The following is a 20027-nucleotide window of genomic DNA, read 5'->3' on the forward strand; positions in this document are numbered from 1 at the left end:
CAGAAGGACTCCAAACCTAAGATTATTACGGTGCATTGACGCCAAGGAAGCTTCCAAACTGCTCAAGGAGATACATGCCAGAACTTGCGGACCACACATGAACGATTTCGATTTAGCCAAGAAAATATTGAGAGCAGGATATTTTTAGATGACTATGTAAACAGACTGCATCAGGTATGTCCAAAAGTGTCACCAGTGCCAAATACATGCAGATATGATACGGGTACCCCCAAATGAACTCAATGCAACAAGTGCACCTTCGCCTTTTGCCGCTTGGGGAATGGATGTCATCGGTCCGATCGAGCCCGCCGCTTCAAACGAGCATAGGTTCATTTTAGTGGTCATAGACTATTTCACAAAATGGGTCGAGGCTACATCTTACAAGGCTGTAACCAAGAAAGTCATCTCAGATTTTGACAGGGATTGTATTGTTTGCCGATTTGGGATACCAAAATCCATCATCACTGACAATGCCGCCAAACTCAATAGTGACTTAATCAAAGCTATGTGTGAAACCTTCAAAATCAAGCATAAGAATTCCATAGCATACAGGCTTCAAATGAATGGAGCTACGGAGGCCGCAAACAAGAATATCAAGAAAATATTGAGAAATATGGCAGACAACCACAAGCAATGGCATGAGAAATTACTATTTGCCTTATTGGGGTATTGTACTACAATCTGTACATCAACCGAGGCAACTCCCTACTTGCTGGTCTATGGTATTGAAGCTGTGATTCCCGCCAAAGTTGAAATACATTCTTTAAGAATCATACAACAAGCTAAACTTAGTGATGCCGAATGGATAAGAAGCCGCTACGAGCAATTATCTCTCATTGACAAGAAAAGAATGAATGCAGTATGCCATGGTCAACTTTACCAGAACAAATTGTCCAGAGCTTTCAACAAAAGGGTCAAACCTAGACAGTTCACATCGGGGCAGCTGGTACTGAAGTGGATCTTCCCAAAAAAAGATGAAGCCAAAAGGAAATTTTCACCTAATTGGCAAGGGACCTACATGGTTCATAGAGTACTAACAGGAGGAGCACTTGTCACGCCCCAAACCTGGAGAGGCGTGACTGGCACCCGGTGCCAAACTAGCCCGAGCGAACCATTCTACAACTCATTCTTTTTGTGACCATCATGGGCCAAAATGGCAATAACTCATAGTGTATAACTATAAGTGGGCAACACTGCATCACTGAACCATTTCTTAAAACATGAATACATATGGGCCGTCAAGACCTCTGACATACTGTATAAAAATAAACCTCTGTCTACAAAGCCTCTAAGATTATTTGACATCAAATAGGAAAGGTTACCGGCCTACCCATAAGTTTGTAGCAAAACTCTGACACGATGACTCATTGAGAGAGTCGGATGCACTCCGAATGAGGTGGTCTTATCGATCCTTCGCTCAATGCCATTCTCATCTACTATGAGGGTTTGTCAAGCTGATTATCTATACATGTAGGGATTAATGTAGCGTCCTCAACAAAAGGTATAACAATAAGTCAACATTAATTAAGGACATGGAAGAAACATGGAGTAAATAATTCAACCTATAAGTATGGATAGATCTATAAATCATGAAATATTTATAATTCCATGCATATGCGTGTAAATTTCATGTAATGCATATGTCTGTACATACATAACATCATCAAGCTTCTGAGGGCATCCCATCATATCATCTCGGCTACTGTGGGCAAAATCATCAACGTATACCAGCTGATCAGGTGGTGGTGCGTATATAACGTTGTAACCTTTTTCCATATTTTATATACATATATGCGCGTATATAATGCTATCTAGTCATGGGTCAGTGTAAATGAATGCAATGCATGATAATACGTCAATAAAATCTTTTGGAGTGTCATAAGACCACTATGCCTTTGATTAATATCATGAAATAAACTTTACTAACTTACGTATTTTTGAGACTCATGAACAGATTATAGAATAATGACACATAGGAGAATAAGAATATACACATCTCTAGCATTTTTACAAATAGAGTAATTTGTGGAAGTTGTGCATTTGCTCGTTTCGCTTGTGTCGTATAGATCATGCCAAAAAGAAAGAAGGGACAGCCTTAACATACCTGAGTCGATTCTCTTGACAAGGATTATCCCGTACTCCTAAAAATTTGCAACACTCGCGCTATATTAAATCCTCGTTGCATGAGTTCTCTTGGAAACTGATAAGTACTGAAGTTAATGAATAATTCTACTGACTTTAATAAGCTCTATTAAACACGACCGCATTGGCAAACAAGAAAACAAAAATTGGAAAATGGCACGGTCTTTGTTCGTATAAGTGATGTATGCACGTGCCTTTGGATAACTAGGGATTTGATGATCTTTTATTGCTTACTTCCTAAGTTGCTTACAGTAAAACAAAAAAAAATAAACTAGCAGAAGTGCATAACAAGATTCTCCAAAATACTTGCATACCTGTCCACCAAAAGGTGACTATTTTAAATTTTTCTTTTTGTAAGAAACTTAAGATGTGCCCAAATACAAATGTATCCAAAACGTTTCAGATGATGTACACATATATTAAGAATGTATGAGTCACACTCTTTCTAAGTCAAAAGTTGTCACCTTTCTTTGGGTAGGCATAATACCGATCGAATCGAAAAAACCGGCCGAACCGTGAATTTCGATTTTTCGATTTCGATTTAATCAGTTTTTCGGTTGGTGCACGATTTTAAAATTATTAATTTTCGATTTTCCGGTGCGGTTTACAGTTTTAGTATTGCGGTTTTCGGTTAAACAGAAAAATCGAACTTTTGGGTATTAGTTCAAAACTTAATTAATAGTCTTATCACTTATGTTTTTAGGCTGAAGCCGCTGAAGCCGCTGAACGCTGAAGCCCAAAGCCTAAATACCTTTGAATCTCACCCCACCCAAGTGACTCACTTACGTTATTTCCCATAAAAAATTAGACTTAGGGTTTTGCGAGTCTTGCGAGTTGCGACTGCTGGCTTCTTCCTCAGCTTTGTTCCACACTGCGAGTCTGCGACTGCGACTGCTGCCTTCTTCCTCAGCTCCACTATGACGCCTTCTTCCTCAGGTTAGTGCGACTTCTTGTAGCTAGGTTACAGTTTCTAATTGGAACTAACTTCGTAAAAAAAACTAGTTGGCTATTGCCAGACACACACACACACACACACACACACACACACACACACACACACACACACACACACACACACACACACACACACATATATATATATATATATATATATATATATATATATATATATATATATATATATATATATATATATATATATTAATCATAGTGTTGGGACAACTTAGTTCAAGTTTAATGTCCTATCTGTTGCTTGGCTTTAAAGATGAAATATGACATAAATCCATGCATTTTATCCAATTTTGTAATATGTCTAAGGTTGTTCTATTTGTATAATTTGACTGAATTACTCTGTTGTTCTATTTGTTATAAACTTATAGCAGTTCTGACCTTAATTCTGTTTTCATTCGATTTTCTATAGATGGCAGAAGTTGAAAGTAGAGTAAGTGAGGTGGGTTCTTCTGAAAGCGAACCTACTTCTTTACCTACAATTTCAGTTGAAACTAGTCAAGACCCAAAAAAATAAAAATTTGTACAATCTAGATCAATTGCTTGGGATCATTTTGAAAAGTTTAAAGACGTTTATGGAGGTGATAGAGCAAAGTGTAAACATTGTGGTCGTGATTATAAGGCTAATTCACGATTGAATGGAACAACATCATTGAATACTCATTTAAAGAAGTGTCCAAAAATACCACGAAAAGTTGATAATACTCAAACACAATTGTGTTTACAAAAGGATGGGCAAATTAATGGTGGGGTGCTTTGGAAATTTGATCAAGAACTAGTTAGGAGGGCTTTAGTTGAGATGGTAATTATGGAGGAATTACCTTTTAGCTTTGTTGAAAAGAAAGGCTTTAAGAAGTTTATGAGCATAGCCCAACCTCTATTTAATGTTCCTTCTCGTAGGACAATTACAAGGGATTGTTTTCAAGTTTACAATGAAGAGAGGCTTAAACTAATGAAAATTTTCAGAGATGTAAAACCAAAAATTTGCCTTACCACAGACACATTGACTTCGTTACAAAGAATTAACTATATGTGTTTGACGGATCATTTTATTGATAGAGATTGGGTGTTGCATAAAAGAATACTAAATTTTTGCCTTATCTCTAGTCATAAGGGTGACGAAATGGCAAAAGTTATTGCTAATTGTTTGCTTGAATGGAAATTGGATAAGGTATTCACTATTACTGTTGATAATGCTTCTTCAAATGATTTCACGGTCAAAGAATTGTCTAAACAATTAGATATGTGGAAAACTAATTCGATGGGTGGTAAGCATCTTCATGTGAGATGCATGGCTCACATACTTAATCTAATTGTGCAAGATGGTTTGAAGGAAATTGATGTTTCTGTAAAACGTGTTAGACAAGCTATGAGGTATATGAGATCATCTCCACAAAGGACCTTAAAGTTTAGGGAATGTTGTGCACATCAAGAGGTAGAATGTAGCAAAATATTGTGTTTGGATGTTCCTATTAGGTGGAATTCCACCTACTTGATGTTGGAAACGGCGCAAAACTTTGAGAAGGCCTTTGACAAACTTCATCTTTTTGATGATGGATTTTCAACTCATCTTTGTACACATGTTTGTGAGGATGGGAATCTTGTAGATCCATTTGTATGTGATGATTGGGTGAATGTGAGAAATGTGATAAAGTTTCTTGAAAGATTTCACGAGCTCACCGAAAAAGTTTCAGGCTCATGTTATGTCACTTCTAATTGTCATTTTAAGGATATATGTGAGCTTGATAGTCATTTAAAAACTTGTTTAGCTAGTGATAATACTAATTTGAGAAAGATGGCAGAGAAGATGAAAGAGAAGTTTAAAAAATATTGGGGTGAACCTCAAAAGATGAATAAAATGATTTTCATTGCTTTTGTATTAGACCCTCATAAAAAATTTGATTATGTGGGTTTTGCACTTGAGGAAATGTTTGGGAAGGAACCAGGGAAGAAATTAATTGCCGAAGTGGATGCTAATTTGAATTCTTTGTTTGGGGAGTATCAAAAAAAATATTCCAAAGGATGTTGTCTTCAATCATTTCCATCTAAATCTACTTCATCTGATGACACATCCGATTTATCTAGTGTGAATGTGAGAACAAAGCAATTGTTGAAAAGGCAAAAGGAAGACTCTGAAAGTGTAGGTGCTAAATATGAGTTGGAAAGAAATATTGGTGAAGGACAAGAGCCATTTTCTGATGATTCTGATGACTTTAAAATCTTAGATTGGCGAAAAATTAATGCGCCTCGATTTCCTGTTCTATCTGAGCTAGCTCGTGATGTATTAGTTATTCCAATTTCAAGTGTTGTATCGGAATGTGCATTTAGCACCAGTGGCCGCATCCTTGATTCATTTAGGAGTTCATTGACTCCTCGGTTGATGCAAAGTCTTGTTTGTGTTCAAGATTGGTTTAGATGTGACGATACTCCTATTAATGTTGAAGAAGATTTGGAGTTTCTTGAGCAAATTGAACTTGGTAAGATTTTCCATTTTATGAGTGTTTTAGTAAAAATTAGTTTACTTTGTAAGTTTATATGACACACGTTATCAAATTATATTTAGATATGGCAACGAACAGAAGAGAAACTTGCATTATTAAAAGAGATACTAGCATTGTTGATGCATAGTTTGAACAAGTGGTAAGTTTAAGAATTTGCTTGTTTTATGGTATTCTTTTGTTATTTATAATTAAAAATATTTTATTAACTTGTGATCTTTTTTTTGTAGGTTCAACTATGCCTCGTGGTCCTAAAGCTAGATCACCTATTTGGGAACATTGTGAGCTAGTTGAAGCAAATGAACAAGTCCGCAAAGCAAAGTGTCTTCATTGTGGTCGAGTTTGTAATTGTCATCCAAAGTATGTTGTCACCATGTGCTTAGTGAAGCATATTAAGAAATGTCTCAATCCTCATCCAGTGATTCCGTATGTTAGACTTTAAGTATCATTTTCTAGACTTATTTTATGGCTTATGGGTTGTGACTAGTTTGCCACTGTTTTGTTGTTTGGTGATGGTATTTTTAGACTTATTTTGGACTTTGGTAGTTGCTAGATTTGCCATATGTTAAACTGTTTTTGGACAAGTTTGCCACTGCTGAGCAGTTTATTATCTGTTTTTGCCACTACCCTAGCACAATGCAATATGCATTGCTCCTTTCGTTTTCTCATTCTGGTATGCCAAAGGGAACTGTAGTTTTCTCATTCTGGAATGCCAAAGGGAACAGGAACCTTCATGTCTATATCTTTCTGTTGTATGCCAAATATTTTGGTATTTGAAAATTTTCTGGTGTTCCATACTACATTGTGCCTAAACGCTATAATTGGTGAGGGGAATGAATTGCCACAATACACATTATTTATAGGAGTCTTTAGACATTGTATTGTACATAATTATATAAGGACAGACTTTGTTGTTCCTACGAGTCTACAACCGTTTGAAACCGAAAATATAAACCGGAAATAACCGAACCGAACTTTGAAAAAACCGTACCGAACCGTAAATACTTTGGTTTGATTTGGTTATTAATATTACAAAACCGAAAATCGATTAACCGAATTGTATTTTTATAATAACCGATCGAACCATCGGATGCCCACCCCTACCTTTCTTTACTTAAACTTATCCAAATTTTATTCACCAATTTCTTTAATTACGTAGTTAATCTTCCACCAAAAATTCACAATTAACCAAATATTCACGTAATTAAGAATTATCTTAAACTATGTAAAATACTACTCATTTTTAATACACATTGTATAACTTACTATCATGGTCATGTGGTACCATATAAAATAAATACTTACACTATTATTTTATTAAAATATCCATGCAAATATATATATATATATTCTCAACTTCTAATTTTTTTAATCTCATATAAAGAGTAAAAAAATTTCGTATGCTTAATTGTTAAAATGTTAAAAAAGATAACCTTCTTTTCTTATGAAAAAATAATTCATATCTTTGCAATAAAGAAAAGCTCATAAACTTTTCTCATATTATGTGTATAATTTAAAACATATACGAAAGTAGTAATATTAATAATTATCTAAAATCATATATTTCAAACCATTTTTTTTGTTACAAAATGTTCCACTCAAAATACCATATCATATATATATAATGGTATCAAGGTTGTTAAACTTACGGGGTGTAACAACACTCATACTCACAGGAATGGACGGAGAAATTTGGTCAAAGCCTATCGATTCAGACACAGCCAAGAGATATTATGTTTAGATTGTTTAAATTTCTTCATCTGATTTAACTGAACTACGATTGGCCAAATTTCCGTTTAAGGGGGGATACGTAGGCAGCCCTATGGGTTAGGTCACATCTTAATAAAATCTTTATTTTGCCATGGTCAGAAACTGGGGCAGAATTTTGAGGAGGACCCTCAAAATTCTGAAGCAAGTCCAACCGATTTCGATGAACAGTCAAAGAACCGCTTATTAAACTAGGGCAGAATTTTGAGGAGGACCCTCTAAATTCTAATGTAGAGAAGTCACAATGTCTCTAAAGTGCCAAAGTCATTGGTCTATCTAATTTACAAAATATAACATACTAGTATGTTTTTAAGTAACTACATTCATCAAATGTACGCATATTTTTCGAAAACTTTTTTTTTACAAACAGCCAGATGCTGCACAGGATAACTTGAACAGGATTCCAATATAGGGAAAAAGTAGAGCCAGGCAAAAGCAAAGCGAGAAGGCGAAAGCACGGACCAACTTTCCCCGCAAAACTTACGATTTTTCTTTGGATGTAGACACAATGAACATAACAGGAGTATTCGCAAATACACACATATCAAAATCACTATTTTCATAACGACAAAATTGTCAAACGCAAACATGTCTCCGGATAAGAAATACTCTGCTATCACTCATTGTCTTTTCTTTGCATGAGACTAAGTCATATCTCCTATTTTGCATGAGGTTAAGCATTGCCTCCCTAACTGAACTACGCTTGGCGTTATACAAAAGATGCTATATTTTTCCGCTTATTTTAAATTCAAATATAGCGTCTTTTTCAAAAACACTATACTTAACTAACTACACGGCCGTTAAAGTATAGCGTCTTTTAAAAAAATGCTATATATATTTTGGTAACTATTTTTTTCCCCATAGATTTCGGTCACTTAAAGTGTTTTTTGGGGGGAGCGGGAAGGGAGAGCCGTTAAAGTATAGCGTCTTTTAAAAAAATGCTATATATATTTTGGTAACTATTTTTTTCCCCATAGATTTCGGTCACTTAGAGTGTTTTTTTTTTGGGAGGGGGGGAGGGGGAGGGGAGGGGAGGGGAGGGATATGGGGAACGATGAATGTGAATGGAAAAAAGGAATATTTTTTTTTATTTTTTCATTTATTGCGGGTCCCACAGGTGCCATTTGGCAAAAAACCGCTACCTTCACTCAAGTATTATATGCCATATCTCACTCAAAATAAAATTTCTCCAACGCTCCTCACAACTCTATAGTATAGTTGAGTGTAATGATAATAAATTATTTTTGAAGGGGAGCGTTGGTGAAACTGCTAAAGTTGCTTTCATGTGGTCCGGAGGTCACGAGTTCAAGCCATTGAAATAGTATTTTGTAAAAATTGCAGGATAAGGCTGTCTACCGTACACTCTTGTTATTCGGACCTTCTCCGGTCCCGCTTAGGGTAACAATAATAAAATAAATAACTCATCACTATTACACTCACTCTCAAAAACTGCATCTTTTCTGCTAACGCACTCCTTCACCGAGAATAACCTGCATTGTGTGTTTTCCTGAATCTGGATCCGTTCTTACCTTGTAAACTTTGCATTTTTATCAAAGGTAATTTGTTCGTTCTTTGCCTTTATTTTACAGTGTTTTATCTTCTACTTTGTTTCCAGTAGATTTGTTGTATCTGAGTTTTTTAGAAATTCTATTTTCATGGTTCATTTAGTTGGATTTTGTGCAAATTGGTACACTGCTTTTGCAATGGAGTTTATGGATTTCTTCATTAGATGGTTAAATGGATTTCTTTATTGGGTATCAGATGGTTCTTTAAATTGGAGAATTTGGAATTGGATCTTCGGCATCTTTTGAACAGAATTTAGCTATTCCCTTTTATCCTTGTACTGTGAGGTAACAATAGATAGAATTATCATTTATCTTCTTTTATCTGTCTGATCCTCCTTTTAAACGCTAAATATTTCCTTCTATCACCGAGCGTGCTAATTTTTCTTGAACTACCTATCCATAGAGACTAGGTAAAGCTCTTTTTCTCTGTGGTTATGATTCACGTATTTCTTGATTTTATTCTGTTCTTGGCTCAACATGGAGTAGTTGTTTTTAATTATAATTAGTGCATTTTTCTCTCTTCCGTCATGTTTCTTACATTTAATTTTGGATTTATGATGATCTTTCATTTGATACTTATATTGGTTGTCCTAAATGGAATGTCTTCTTTCAAGACTTTTCTGGTTCCAATTGAATAACATTCTGACCAATAACATTTGGCCTGATGATACCTATAAGTTATTCAAGTGGCTCAGTTTCTTTGAGGAGCTTAATGAGCTACAACTTTTATGTTATTTAGTTTTGGGTCAGGATAGTTGTCAAGAAGAGGCATTTTGTTGCGCAGAAGTGTGAGCAGAGTAAGCATGTCAAGTAACAGTTGCACCCACTGGTGTCATAGTTGTGGGCAACCCGTGAATCTCGTTAATGCTGTTTGCCCCAGTTGCCTTGGTAGTTTTGTTCAAGAGCTCGATGACATAATGAGTAGTAGTGCAGATTATCAGAACCAGAGGCCGAGATTTATGGAATCTGTCTCAAACTTTTTAAGACGACAAATCTCTGCTAGAAGTAATATTTCTGAGAGAGGGAGATCTGATGGGAGTGCTGAACAAAGAAATTTGTGGAATCCCTTGCTGATTTTCAGTGGTGATACGCCTGTTCAGATGCCTGGGGATGGTGGAGTTGTGGAGTTTCTTAATGAGGCTCTTGGCTTCCGACGAGAAAATGGTGGTGATTATTTTGTTGGTCCTGGAGTGGAAGAATTCTTTGAAGAAATTGTCAATAGCAATCAGAGTGGTGCTCCTCCTGCCTCAAGATCTTTAATTGATGCCCTGCCTACAGTCAAGATATTGAAAAAGGATATTAGATCGGATTCCCACTGCCCTGTTTGCAAAGAGAAATTTGTACTAGGGACGCAGGCAATAAAATTGCCTTGCAAGCATTTATATCACTCATATTGTATAGTTCCATGGCTAGAACAGCGGAGTTCATGTCCTGTTTGTAGACAGGAGCTGATACCTCAAAGATCTGGCAATGACCATTCTTCTCGAAGCTCCAGAAGTCAAAGTAGAAGCAGCAGTTGGCGATTAAGTGGTAGGGAGGACAGTTCTCAGAATCAAGAAAGGCGGAGGCCATGGTCGTTCCTCTGGCGTTTTGGCTCATCTCATTCTAGTTCCCCTAGTACTCCAGCTGCTGAAACCAGCTCACAGACCAGCCATCAATGCAATCATTACTCGGGCTACTCTAACTGGCCATTTGAATAACAAGGTTTATCTAAAAGTAACCTGTTTTATTTTCACATTCTTTGTGATCATAATGTTCTGCCTCTGGTTGAACTTACTATTTCTCATTTTAGAAAAAAAAACGCCTTATGTATTTACATGCTTGTAATGTACATTTGAAGTTTTTCATGTGTTTCTGATGACTCCCTCTTGGAAAAAGCTACTTTCATCATTCCTGGCTTTGCTTTTCTTCTGCATTCCATTTACATAGTATACCTTTTTCATATGCGGTAGTGGACTATATGTTTGTTTTGAGAGAAGGAGTGGCAAACGGGCGGGTCGGATATGGTTCGGGTCGAAAACTTGTAATGAAAAAACGGATAAATTATTCGACCCAACCTATATTGAGGAATGAGGCAGCTATGTTCCTTTACATAGAATGTCTTGAGTTCAGTGCTGAAGGCTTTTCTAAAGAAATTCTAGTTTCAAGAATTTAAATTCATTTTAGCTATCAAAATTTGCATGCTGCTGTGATCATTTCTCCATTAACAACCTTTCAGCAACCATTTTACTACTTCCATCCTTACATATAATAAATTTTGATTATGTGTTCACTCAAATATTGTCACACAATACAGAGTGGATGGAGTATCATTTTTTCTATCCATTGGTTATTTTGTTCAGTTATCTCATACTCTACTAGAGTACGTTGAAATTAGGGTATCAATGAGTTTATAAAAAAAATGGAAGGGCGTTAATGACTATTTTTTTCGTTGTTGCAACTTCTGTATTAATTTGTGTGCTGCGATAAAGCTTCATGGTGATAGTCTTTCTCATTGAGAGCATTCAAAGTATGTTTAGAAAAATCCAAGTGATGTGCCTCTTGCTGTCCCTGGTTCAAGCCTATCCTGAAAATTTATGTTATATGCTTTTGCGACGAACCCAATTGTCTAATTCCTGTAAAACAAAACTACAGTTAAGGATATCCCTTCTTTCTTTTGGCATGATCTATACGACACGAATGAAACGAGCAAATGCACAACTTTCATAAATGACTCTATTCATAGAAATACTAGAAATGCTTATGTTCTTGATTCCCCGTGTATCATATTAATCTATCATTTGTTTATGGGTATCTTTATGTAATTTCTATAACCGATCAACTTAGTGTTAAACAATTAATTATGGGGGGATGGAACTCAGTTGAAAGAAATGCAGTAACTTTGACAAGAAATCAACCATTTCGGCGTTCGCACTTTTGTTTTAAGTATCGCCGAATTTCAAGAATCCAGGAGTTACTGCAAATGAAGTGGAAATTGGTCCTATTTACTATTACGTCATCAAGATTTATAGGAAATAGAACCATCCCTCCACCCAAGAGAAACCCTCACCCAGTAGTAGCATAAAAGGTGCAAGAACCTTCAGTTGCTTCAACCCTATCTCAAAACTACGCAGGTTGGTAAAGATTATTTCATGACATTAACCAAAGGTATAATGGTCTTATGATGTATCGAGAGATTTTATTAACGTATTTCATATGCATTTCATGCATTTATACATCTGCATTTAACCACGACTCAGACGATGTTATATACGCGTATATATGTATATATATGTATATGGGATATGAGAAAAGATTACGGCGTTATATACGCATCACCACCTGATCAGCTGGTATACGTTGATGATTTGCCCATAGTGGCCGAGATGATATGATGGGATGCCATCAGAGGCGTAATAATAGTATGGCGTTATATACGCGTATATATATGTATATATATGTATATGGGATATGGGAAAGGTTATGGCGTTATATACGCACCACCACCTGATCAACTGGTATACATTGATGATTTGCCCACATTAGCCGATATGATATGATGGAATGCCTTCAGAGTTTTGATGATGTTATGTACGTACGGACTTATGCATTACTTGACATTTATATGCATATGCATGACATTATAAATATTTCATGATTTAGAGAGCTATCCAGACTTACAGGTTGAGTCCTTTACTCCATGTTTCTTCCATGTTCTTTATATACTGATCTATATGTCTTACATACTCAGTACATTATTCGTACTGACGTCCTTTTATTGGGGATGCTGGATTCATGCCAGCGGGTATAGAAAAATCAATTTGACGAGCCCTCAAAGTAGTTAAGATTAGCATTCAGCGAAGGATCGGTAAGACTCCACCTCATTCGGAGTGCAGTCGAGTCTATAAGTCATCGTGTTAGAGTTTGCTACAAACTTATGGGTAGGCCGGTACCTTGTCCTATTTGATATCAAATAATCTTAGAGGCTTTGTAGACAGATGTTCATTTGGTACAGTATGTCAGAGGCCTTGACGACCCATATGTATTCATATTTTAAGAACAATAGTTAATTGATTAGTGTTGCTCACTTGTAGTTATACATTACGACTTGTGTCCGTGTTGGCCCATTATAGTTACAAAGAAAAAAATGTTCCCGAACGGTTCGCTCGGGCCAGTGCGGCACCGGGTGCCAACCACGTCTCCCAAGGTTTGGGACATGACAAATACAATATTGAGTAGGCATGTAGAAGGGACAGTGAAAGAGCTTCACATAGTTTTTGCATATGGGATGAAATAGGAGATCTGATTTATGCTCAGACAGATGCAGTGGAGGATGCAACAAACAATATAACTGAGGCACATGCTATTCTAGAGGCTCTAAGGTACATAACTCAAATGAAATTTCCTCCATGCATAACTGAAACCGATTCTTTACTTACGAAGAATGTGTTGGATGAAGTTTGGGAACCATCTTGGAGCATAGCCAATCAGGTTGATGAAATCAAACCATTATTGTCTAGGGGTGTATTTCAGGTAGTCCATGTATTGAGGAAAGGTAACAAGTTAGCTGATCATCTAGCTAAATTGACATTGGACTCACAACATATGCAACATATGAATTAATTTTGGGAACTGGACATACAAAGGAGGAAGATATTGAATAATGACAAACTTCAAATACCCTATTTCAGGGTAAGAATTGCCAAGTCAAATGCTAATTGATGAAGGAGATGGATGATATGAAGAGTAAGGGGAGATCATACTAGCTAAGAGGAGGAGGAGAATGTATTATGGAGGAATGATGCAAGCTATAGGGGAAGGATATCACATGACATTTCCAACTCAAATCCTTAGGGAGGAGAGAAGGAAGAATTTTTTTCTCTAACATGTTTCTAGATTTTGCAGGTACTTTGGAAGAGGTTTGGCTATATGTTTTGGCCAAAACTATTAGGGTGGTATTAGTATCTTTGATACCCATTCCCTATAGGTATAACCACTATTCTCTAAAAAATGCAAAGAGAAGACTGCTCATAAGCCTATGTTACTTTATCCACATCCATGTACAGTATGGAGTAAACGGGAAGAGTTACACTATGGAATGAAAATCTCTTTGCATCTAATACTTTCGGAGGATAGCACAAGGTATGAATCATATAGTTCATCAAGCCACAAGGGCCAGTAACATGCGGAAGAATACACTAATGCCCAGATTAGGTATGGTTGCCTATGGGACTTTACAACTTTGGGTTGGCCATTTCAGCAAGTATTGGAGGAGCTTCCATGCACATTGTTCATCTATTACACATAATGAACCTACATATAATAGGTTTGGTACCAGATTGTCAAGGTATGATCACGTAAATCGTGATTTAGCTCATTTTCATAATTTTTAGACCTACACTTCGGAAGGAGGCGATAGTTTAGGAGATTTTCACCCAAGCTTGAGAGTAAGTAATTCTTACTTGTTTTTGATTATATATCTTGATTCCTCATGAATTTCTACTCATAAAATATGGATTTTGAGAGTAAACTTTGAACTTTTTATCTACAACTTAATAGTGTGTTTTTGAGTTTTGAACGTTGATTTGGACTTAAATTTGAAAACTAATTACATACTTAGACTCATGGGATTATGGGTTAACTTGATTTGACCTTAGAATTGGATTTTTTCCATATGGGCCCAGGTTGATTTGTTTATTAATGTCACGATCCAAAAATCCCATCGGAGCCTTGAAGATGCCTAACACTGCTTGCTAGTTAAGCCATAAATAAATAAGTAGAAACAAACTTAAATAACAGTATTAAATAGTCTCAACATCGGAATAATCATAAATAACTGAAGTCAATAGGCATAATATAACTAAAACTATCTCGTGATTTGGTCTCGACGAGAACATAAGCACTACAAAATTAAAAACAGAGTCTGATCCCAAAATGCAGAATTACCTGAAAGATAGAACACTAATAACATAAACTAAGAGAAAAGGGACTTCAAGGCACGCGAACGGAACATCAGCTACCTCGAAAACTCCCAAAGATGATACATGTGCCATTCCCTAGCAATCACCTCTCTAAGCAGCACCTGGATCTACACATAAAGTATATAGTGTAGTATGAGTACTACTGACCCCATGTACTCAATAAGTAACAAGCATAACCTCGGCTGAAAGCAGTGGCGAGCTTGGCAAGTTCAATTTCAATTTCAACAGGCAATAATCAAAGATAATGAAAAATAACAACAACAAAAAAATTAGCTCAACTAATATTAAATTCAACATTCTCACAATATGAAAAGAAATAAGTTTTCAAGAATAATAGTTTAGGCATAAATTCTTCAACAAAAAAACACCTAAACATGGTTTTATCAATTTAATTGTGTTTTCAAGTTCAACCCATCAAATAAAGACACCAAGTACCAATAAGCATGAGGGAAGAACACAATCTAGTACATGCATGACAAGTATACATACCAAAATTAACAATATTACAGTTAAATCATCAAGTATATCAAATCTCAGCACATGTATAGTGCCTGACACAAATGCCCATCAATCAACATACATAACAATGCTCAACATTGTGTGGGCGCCTCACACAAGTCTCTCACTAAGCACGTATATGACCCATGTTCCTGCACCCACAAGTAATTACCTGACTTCTGAGTGGCCGGTCCTTGCCAAAGTGCTTATCTGATCTAAGTCAACGATCAATATCACTTATCGCAATATGGGGCACGGGACATACATCATCTCATAATCAATACCAATCATCCCAATGTGGGGCCTAACATATACGTCACCTCACTATCAGTATCAAATCGTTTGGCCTAAGATCAGTCATCAACCGCTCAAGTCTCAAATGTTCACATCTACAGTACTTAGCTCAAACCGTGTAGCACATATAAGAGCATCAACAACAAGTGAGATAACATATAGAGAATGCATATAGATAGAGATATACTACACAGATGTAATATCATGACTGAGAATATGACTACAGTTAAGGCAAACAACTCAATATATCAAGAATATCCCTATCATGTCGCAAACAAGTTAGCACATAGCCTAGACGTGATTTCTAACATGAATAATAGCTCACATAGTCATATAAGTAGAGAAATTGCAAAAATAGAGGAGCATGATAGCAAGTTTACTATGCAAAACTATAGTTAAAACCCCAAATTTCTTTTTCAAATCTCATAATCTACATGTAATAATCCATTCTTTGAGAGCGACTGGTACAAGGTTTCTCTTGCAGCTGACTTAACCGAGTCTCTAGGATAGCATTCCTTGCTTTCAATTGCCTTATGTCAGTTGTAGCATTGTTTTGAGCATTTATTAACTGAGATATGGTAAAAGTGCTTACAACCCCTCCAAATTTCTCTATACACTCACATTCTTCAAGAGTGACTTTTGAAAAAGTTTGCTTCTTGGAGCCCACTTTAAATTGTCCGAGAGGAACCTTGAAGTGCTCAAAGACCTTGCTAAGACTTTAAAGTCTGCCACCTTATTCATGTGCTCTATCAATTTAAAAAATAAGTACAAATCACTTATCATTTTGCTTTGTGTGCAAAATCCTCTTCAAAAATTGCCCCTCCAAGTCTAGGGCCCAAAATTTGAAATAATGAGTTTAAATCTCGGAATTTACACAACTTATAAGTCTGCTTAGTGATACCCTTTATGAATGCAGTCATTGCCTCGCGTTCGTGAAGCAAAAAAAATCATACTTCCAGAAATAACTGTTCACGAACGCGGACCACAGCCAGCGAACACGATGCACAAAATTCCATTTGCCTACGCGAACGCGGTGGCCTTCCTGGGAATGCGAAGGGCAAAAACTTGACCAAACCCAGCCTGCCCCACTCTACATGATTGCGATGCGACGTCACGAACGTAAAGGCCAAGATGCCTCACCCATCGTGAACGCGACCCCTGTGTGGCAAACATGAAGAAGAAAAAACATCTTTCCAATTAAGCCTCCACGATTGCGAGACCTACATTATGATCGTAACGAAGACCAGATAACAACATTGTTTAGCTATCCAACAAAGCTCCTTTTGGTCCGAAACTCACCCGAACCACCTAAAACCCCTATCAATTATACCAAAAAGTCCGTAAATGCTACCCGGACCTATCCAATGTGTCAAAACACATGCATGACCGACACATCTACGAATCGATGATCAAAGCATCAATTGAACTTCTCTTAAGTTAATAAGCCTCTAACTTCCAACTAAACGTCTGACTCCTATCAAACCAACTCAGAATGAAACCAAAATTTGCACATAAATACCAAATACCATAACAAACATATTCCAAGTCCCGAAACAATAATCCAACACGATATCATCGTAAGTCAAATCCGGTCAAACCTATGAACTTTTCAAACCTTCAAATTTCAAACTTTCGACAATTAAAGCCAAATTAACCTAGGAGCCTCCAAACCCAAAGTCGGACATACGCATAAGTCCAAAATCACCATATGAATCTATAGACAATCAAATCACCATTTTGATTGTCTATAGATACCATTTTGATGTCATTTACATAAAAGTCAAGCCTTGATTAACTCTTATAACTTAAACTTCCATCCAAGGAACCAAGTGTTCCAATTTACTCCAAAACCAAACCAACCATTCACGTACGTCTAAAAATAATAAAAAAGCATAGGGGAAGCATCAATTAGGTGTAAACAGCTCAAATACACAAAATGATCGGCTGCATTGTTACATTCTCCTCCTCTCAAACAATTTTTTTGTCCTCAAACGAGTTTAAAATCATACATGGGATATAAAAAAGGTGAGGATATCTGCTCCGCATATCATGCTCGGTCTCTTAAGTCACCTCCTTGACCGGTTGACCTGTCACTGATGCAATATTCTTTGACCTTAGCTTTCCAACCTGCTATCCAAAATAGCTACTGGCTCCTCATCATAAGTTCAATACTTGTCTAACTGTACCAAGCTGAAATCCAACACATGTGATGGACCCTCATAGTACTTTTGAAGCATGGAAACATGAAACACCGGATGAAGTTATGATAAGTTGGGTGGAAAAGCAAGTCTGTAGGCCACCTCACCAACTTTCTCCAATACCTCGAAAGGACCAATATATCGAGGGCTCGACTTGCCCTTCTTCCCAAATCTCATCACGCCTTCCATCCATGAAATTTTGAGAAGAACAGTTTCACCCACCATGAATGACACATCAAAGCCTTCCTATCGGCATAATTCCTTTGTTTCACCTAAATAAATTAATTTCGCCTTCTCCAAAGCATCAAGAACCAAATCTGCGCCCAATAGCCTCGCAAGGCTCAATCCAACCCAGCAGAGAATGATATCGCCTCCCATATAACGCCTCATATAGAGCCATCTAGATGCTCGATTGATAGATATTATTGCAGGCAAACTTCGCTAATGGTAGAAACTGATCCCACTAGCCTCTAAAATCTATGACATAGGATCTCAACATATCCTCCAAAATCTTAATGATCGGCTCAGACTAATGCGGTGCTCAACTTAACATGCTTGCATAAGTCAAGTTGAACAACTCTCCCAAAATGCAAAGTGAATTAAGTATCGCGAATCGAGATGATAAAACAGGTACACCATGGAAGAGAACAATCTCTCGGATGTAGATCTTAGCTAATTGCTTTTAAATGTGGGAAGCCATGACTGGAATGAAATGCGCAGACTTGGCCAGTCTCTCCACAATGTTACAAACATCGCCAAATCTCCTCAATGTCTATGGAAAACCTACCACAAAGTCCATAGTGATACGCTCCCACTTCCACTATGGTATGTCAATCTTCTAAAGCAAACCACCAGGTCTCCGATGCTCATACATGACCTGCAAACAATTCAAACACCGAGCAATATATCCAATAATGTCTTTTGTCATCTTCTACCACCAATAATGTTGCTTCAAATCATGGTACATCTTTGATGCACACAGATAAATAGAATACCGCAAACTATGAGCCTCATCCAGAATCAACTCTCTCAATCGATCCATATTAGGAACAAAAATCCAGCCCCAAAGCTGCAATACACCATAATCATCAATAGTCACTTGCTTAGTGACACCTCGTTGTACTGTGTCCTTAAGGCCAAGATAATAAGGATCATCATATTGACGAGTCGTAATGCACTCAAACAAGGATAATTGAGATACAATACAAGCAAGGACTATGCTAGGCTCCGATATATCCAACTTACGAATCTGTTAGCCAAAGCCGGAACATATATAATCCTTCAATAGCTCCAATCATCTCTGTTGCCTCAAATTAATTTTTTTTTGTTTAAACAGATGCTGGAGACTCCGATGATCCATATACACCTCAAAAGACACGCTATATAAGTAATGCCTCCAAATCTTTAGCATGCTAACTCCAAATCATGAACTGGAGAGTTCTTCGCATGGGTATTCTATTGACTCGACACATAGGAAATTAACCTATTGTCCTGCATCAACATACACCCAATGCCAACCCTGAAACATCACAAAAACCGTATATGATCCCGATCCTGAAGGATAAACCAACACTGGATCTATAGTCAAAATTGTCTTGAGCTTCTGAAAGCTCTCCTCACAAGTAATTCCAATGTGATTTGAGTTCTTACATACTCATAAGTTGAAATTATGCATCTCTCTTTTGGGATAAAGTATTTCAAGAATAAATAGTGTGTTACTCGTTTATGATTTTAACTTGTGCTTCGATTGCTAATCATCTTGTTCCATTTTTGTGGAAAGAACTCCATTGTGTTTGAAGCCTTCATTTCTAATGAACTTAGAGTTATGATTTCCATAATATTCTATATGTTAAATTTTATGATAATGACCCATGAAAGTGTGGAATATGAGATACGACCACCGTGCCATGAATGATAAATCATATGTATGGGCAAGAGAGCCAATGAAATAATGACTTTGTAAGTGGTTGAAAGTACAAATGAAGCTATATATGGTGTGGAAGGTTATGAGGTGAATGTTTTTGTATTTATGTTTCCTTTGTGTGCAAAACAAAAATATTTTTGGGAGTATCTTTAGTCACCGAGGAAGGGTAGGTTAAAACAACCTAACCCTGAAACTATACATACCGGTGTAGG

The 20027-nt window shown here is 36.7% G+C and overlaps 2 protein-coding genes across 5 annotated transcripts; both read left to right on the forward strand.

Moving 5' to 3' along the window:
- The first annotated feature begins 613 nt into the window (after positions 1 to 613).
- LOC142176230 (zinc finger BED domain-containing protein RICESLEEPER 2-like) lies at positions 614 to 6386 on the forward strand. The gene is made up of 5 exons (XM_075243352.1): positions 614 to 859; positions 3524 to 3553; positions 3674 to 5588; positions 5840 to 6039; positions 6156 to 6386. Exons 1-5 carry the CDS (start codon positions 614 to 616, stop codon positions 6384 to 6386), a joined length of 2622 nt encoding a protein of 873 aa, XP_075099453.1.
- Positions 6387 to 8773: 2387 nt separating this feature from the next.
- Positions 8774 to 10790, forward strand: LOC107768784 (putative E3 ubiquitin-protein ligase RHC1A). Of its 4 annotated transcripts, none has more exons than XM_016587929.2 (3): positions 8774 to 8932; positions 9138 to 9226; positions 9726 to 10790. In XM_016587929.2, exon 3 carries the CDS (start codon positions 9745 to 9747, stop codon positions 10639 to 10641), a length of 897 nt encoding a protein of 298 aa, XP_016443415.1. In that variant the 5' UTR covers positions 8774 to 8932; positions 9138 to 9226; positions 9726 to 9744; the 3' UTR covers positions 10642 to 10790. The 4 variants fall into 4 exon arrangements, with proteins under 4 accessions (XP_016443415.1, XP_016443416.1, XP_016443414.1 ...); XM_016587928.2 differs by having other exon boundaries at positions 8776 to 8932; positions 9681 to 10790; XM_016587930.2 differs by lacking the exon at positions 9138 to 9226 and having other exon boundaries at positions 8775 to 8932.
- Positions 10791 to 20027: the final 9237 nt, after the last annotated feature.

Source organism: Nicotiana tabacum, chromosome 22, assembly GCF_000715075.1.
Source record: "Nicotiana tabacum cultivar K326 chromosome 22, ASM71507v2, whole genome shotgun sequence".
Classification (NCBI taxonomy): domain Eukaryota; kingdom Viridiplantae; phylum Streptophyta; class Magnoliopsida; order Solanales; family Solanaceae; genus Nicotiana; species Nicotiana tabacum.

What these genes read in the sequence shown, in the direction of transcription:
- LOC142176230 (XM_075243352.1), top strand. Translation starts at nt 614, where the DNA reads ATGGCAGACAACCACAAGCAATGGCATGAGAAATTACTATTTGCCTTA. An exon ending in TTGAAAGTAGAGTAAGTGAG is followed by an intron (nt 3,554 to 3,673) that starts GTGGGTTCTTCT and finishes CATTTTGAAAAG; the next exon opens with TTTAAAGACGTTTATGGAGG. An exon ending in CTCATCCAGTGATTCCGTAT is followed by an intron (nt 6,040 to 6,155) that starts GTTAGACTTTAA and finishes GGACTTTGGTAG; the next exon opens with TTGCTAGATTTGCCATATGT.
- LOC107768784 (XM_016587929.2), top strand. Translation starts at nt 9,745, where the DNA reads ATGTCAAGTAACAGTTGCACCCACTGGTGTCATAGTTGTGGGCAACCC.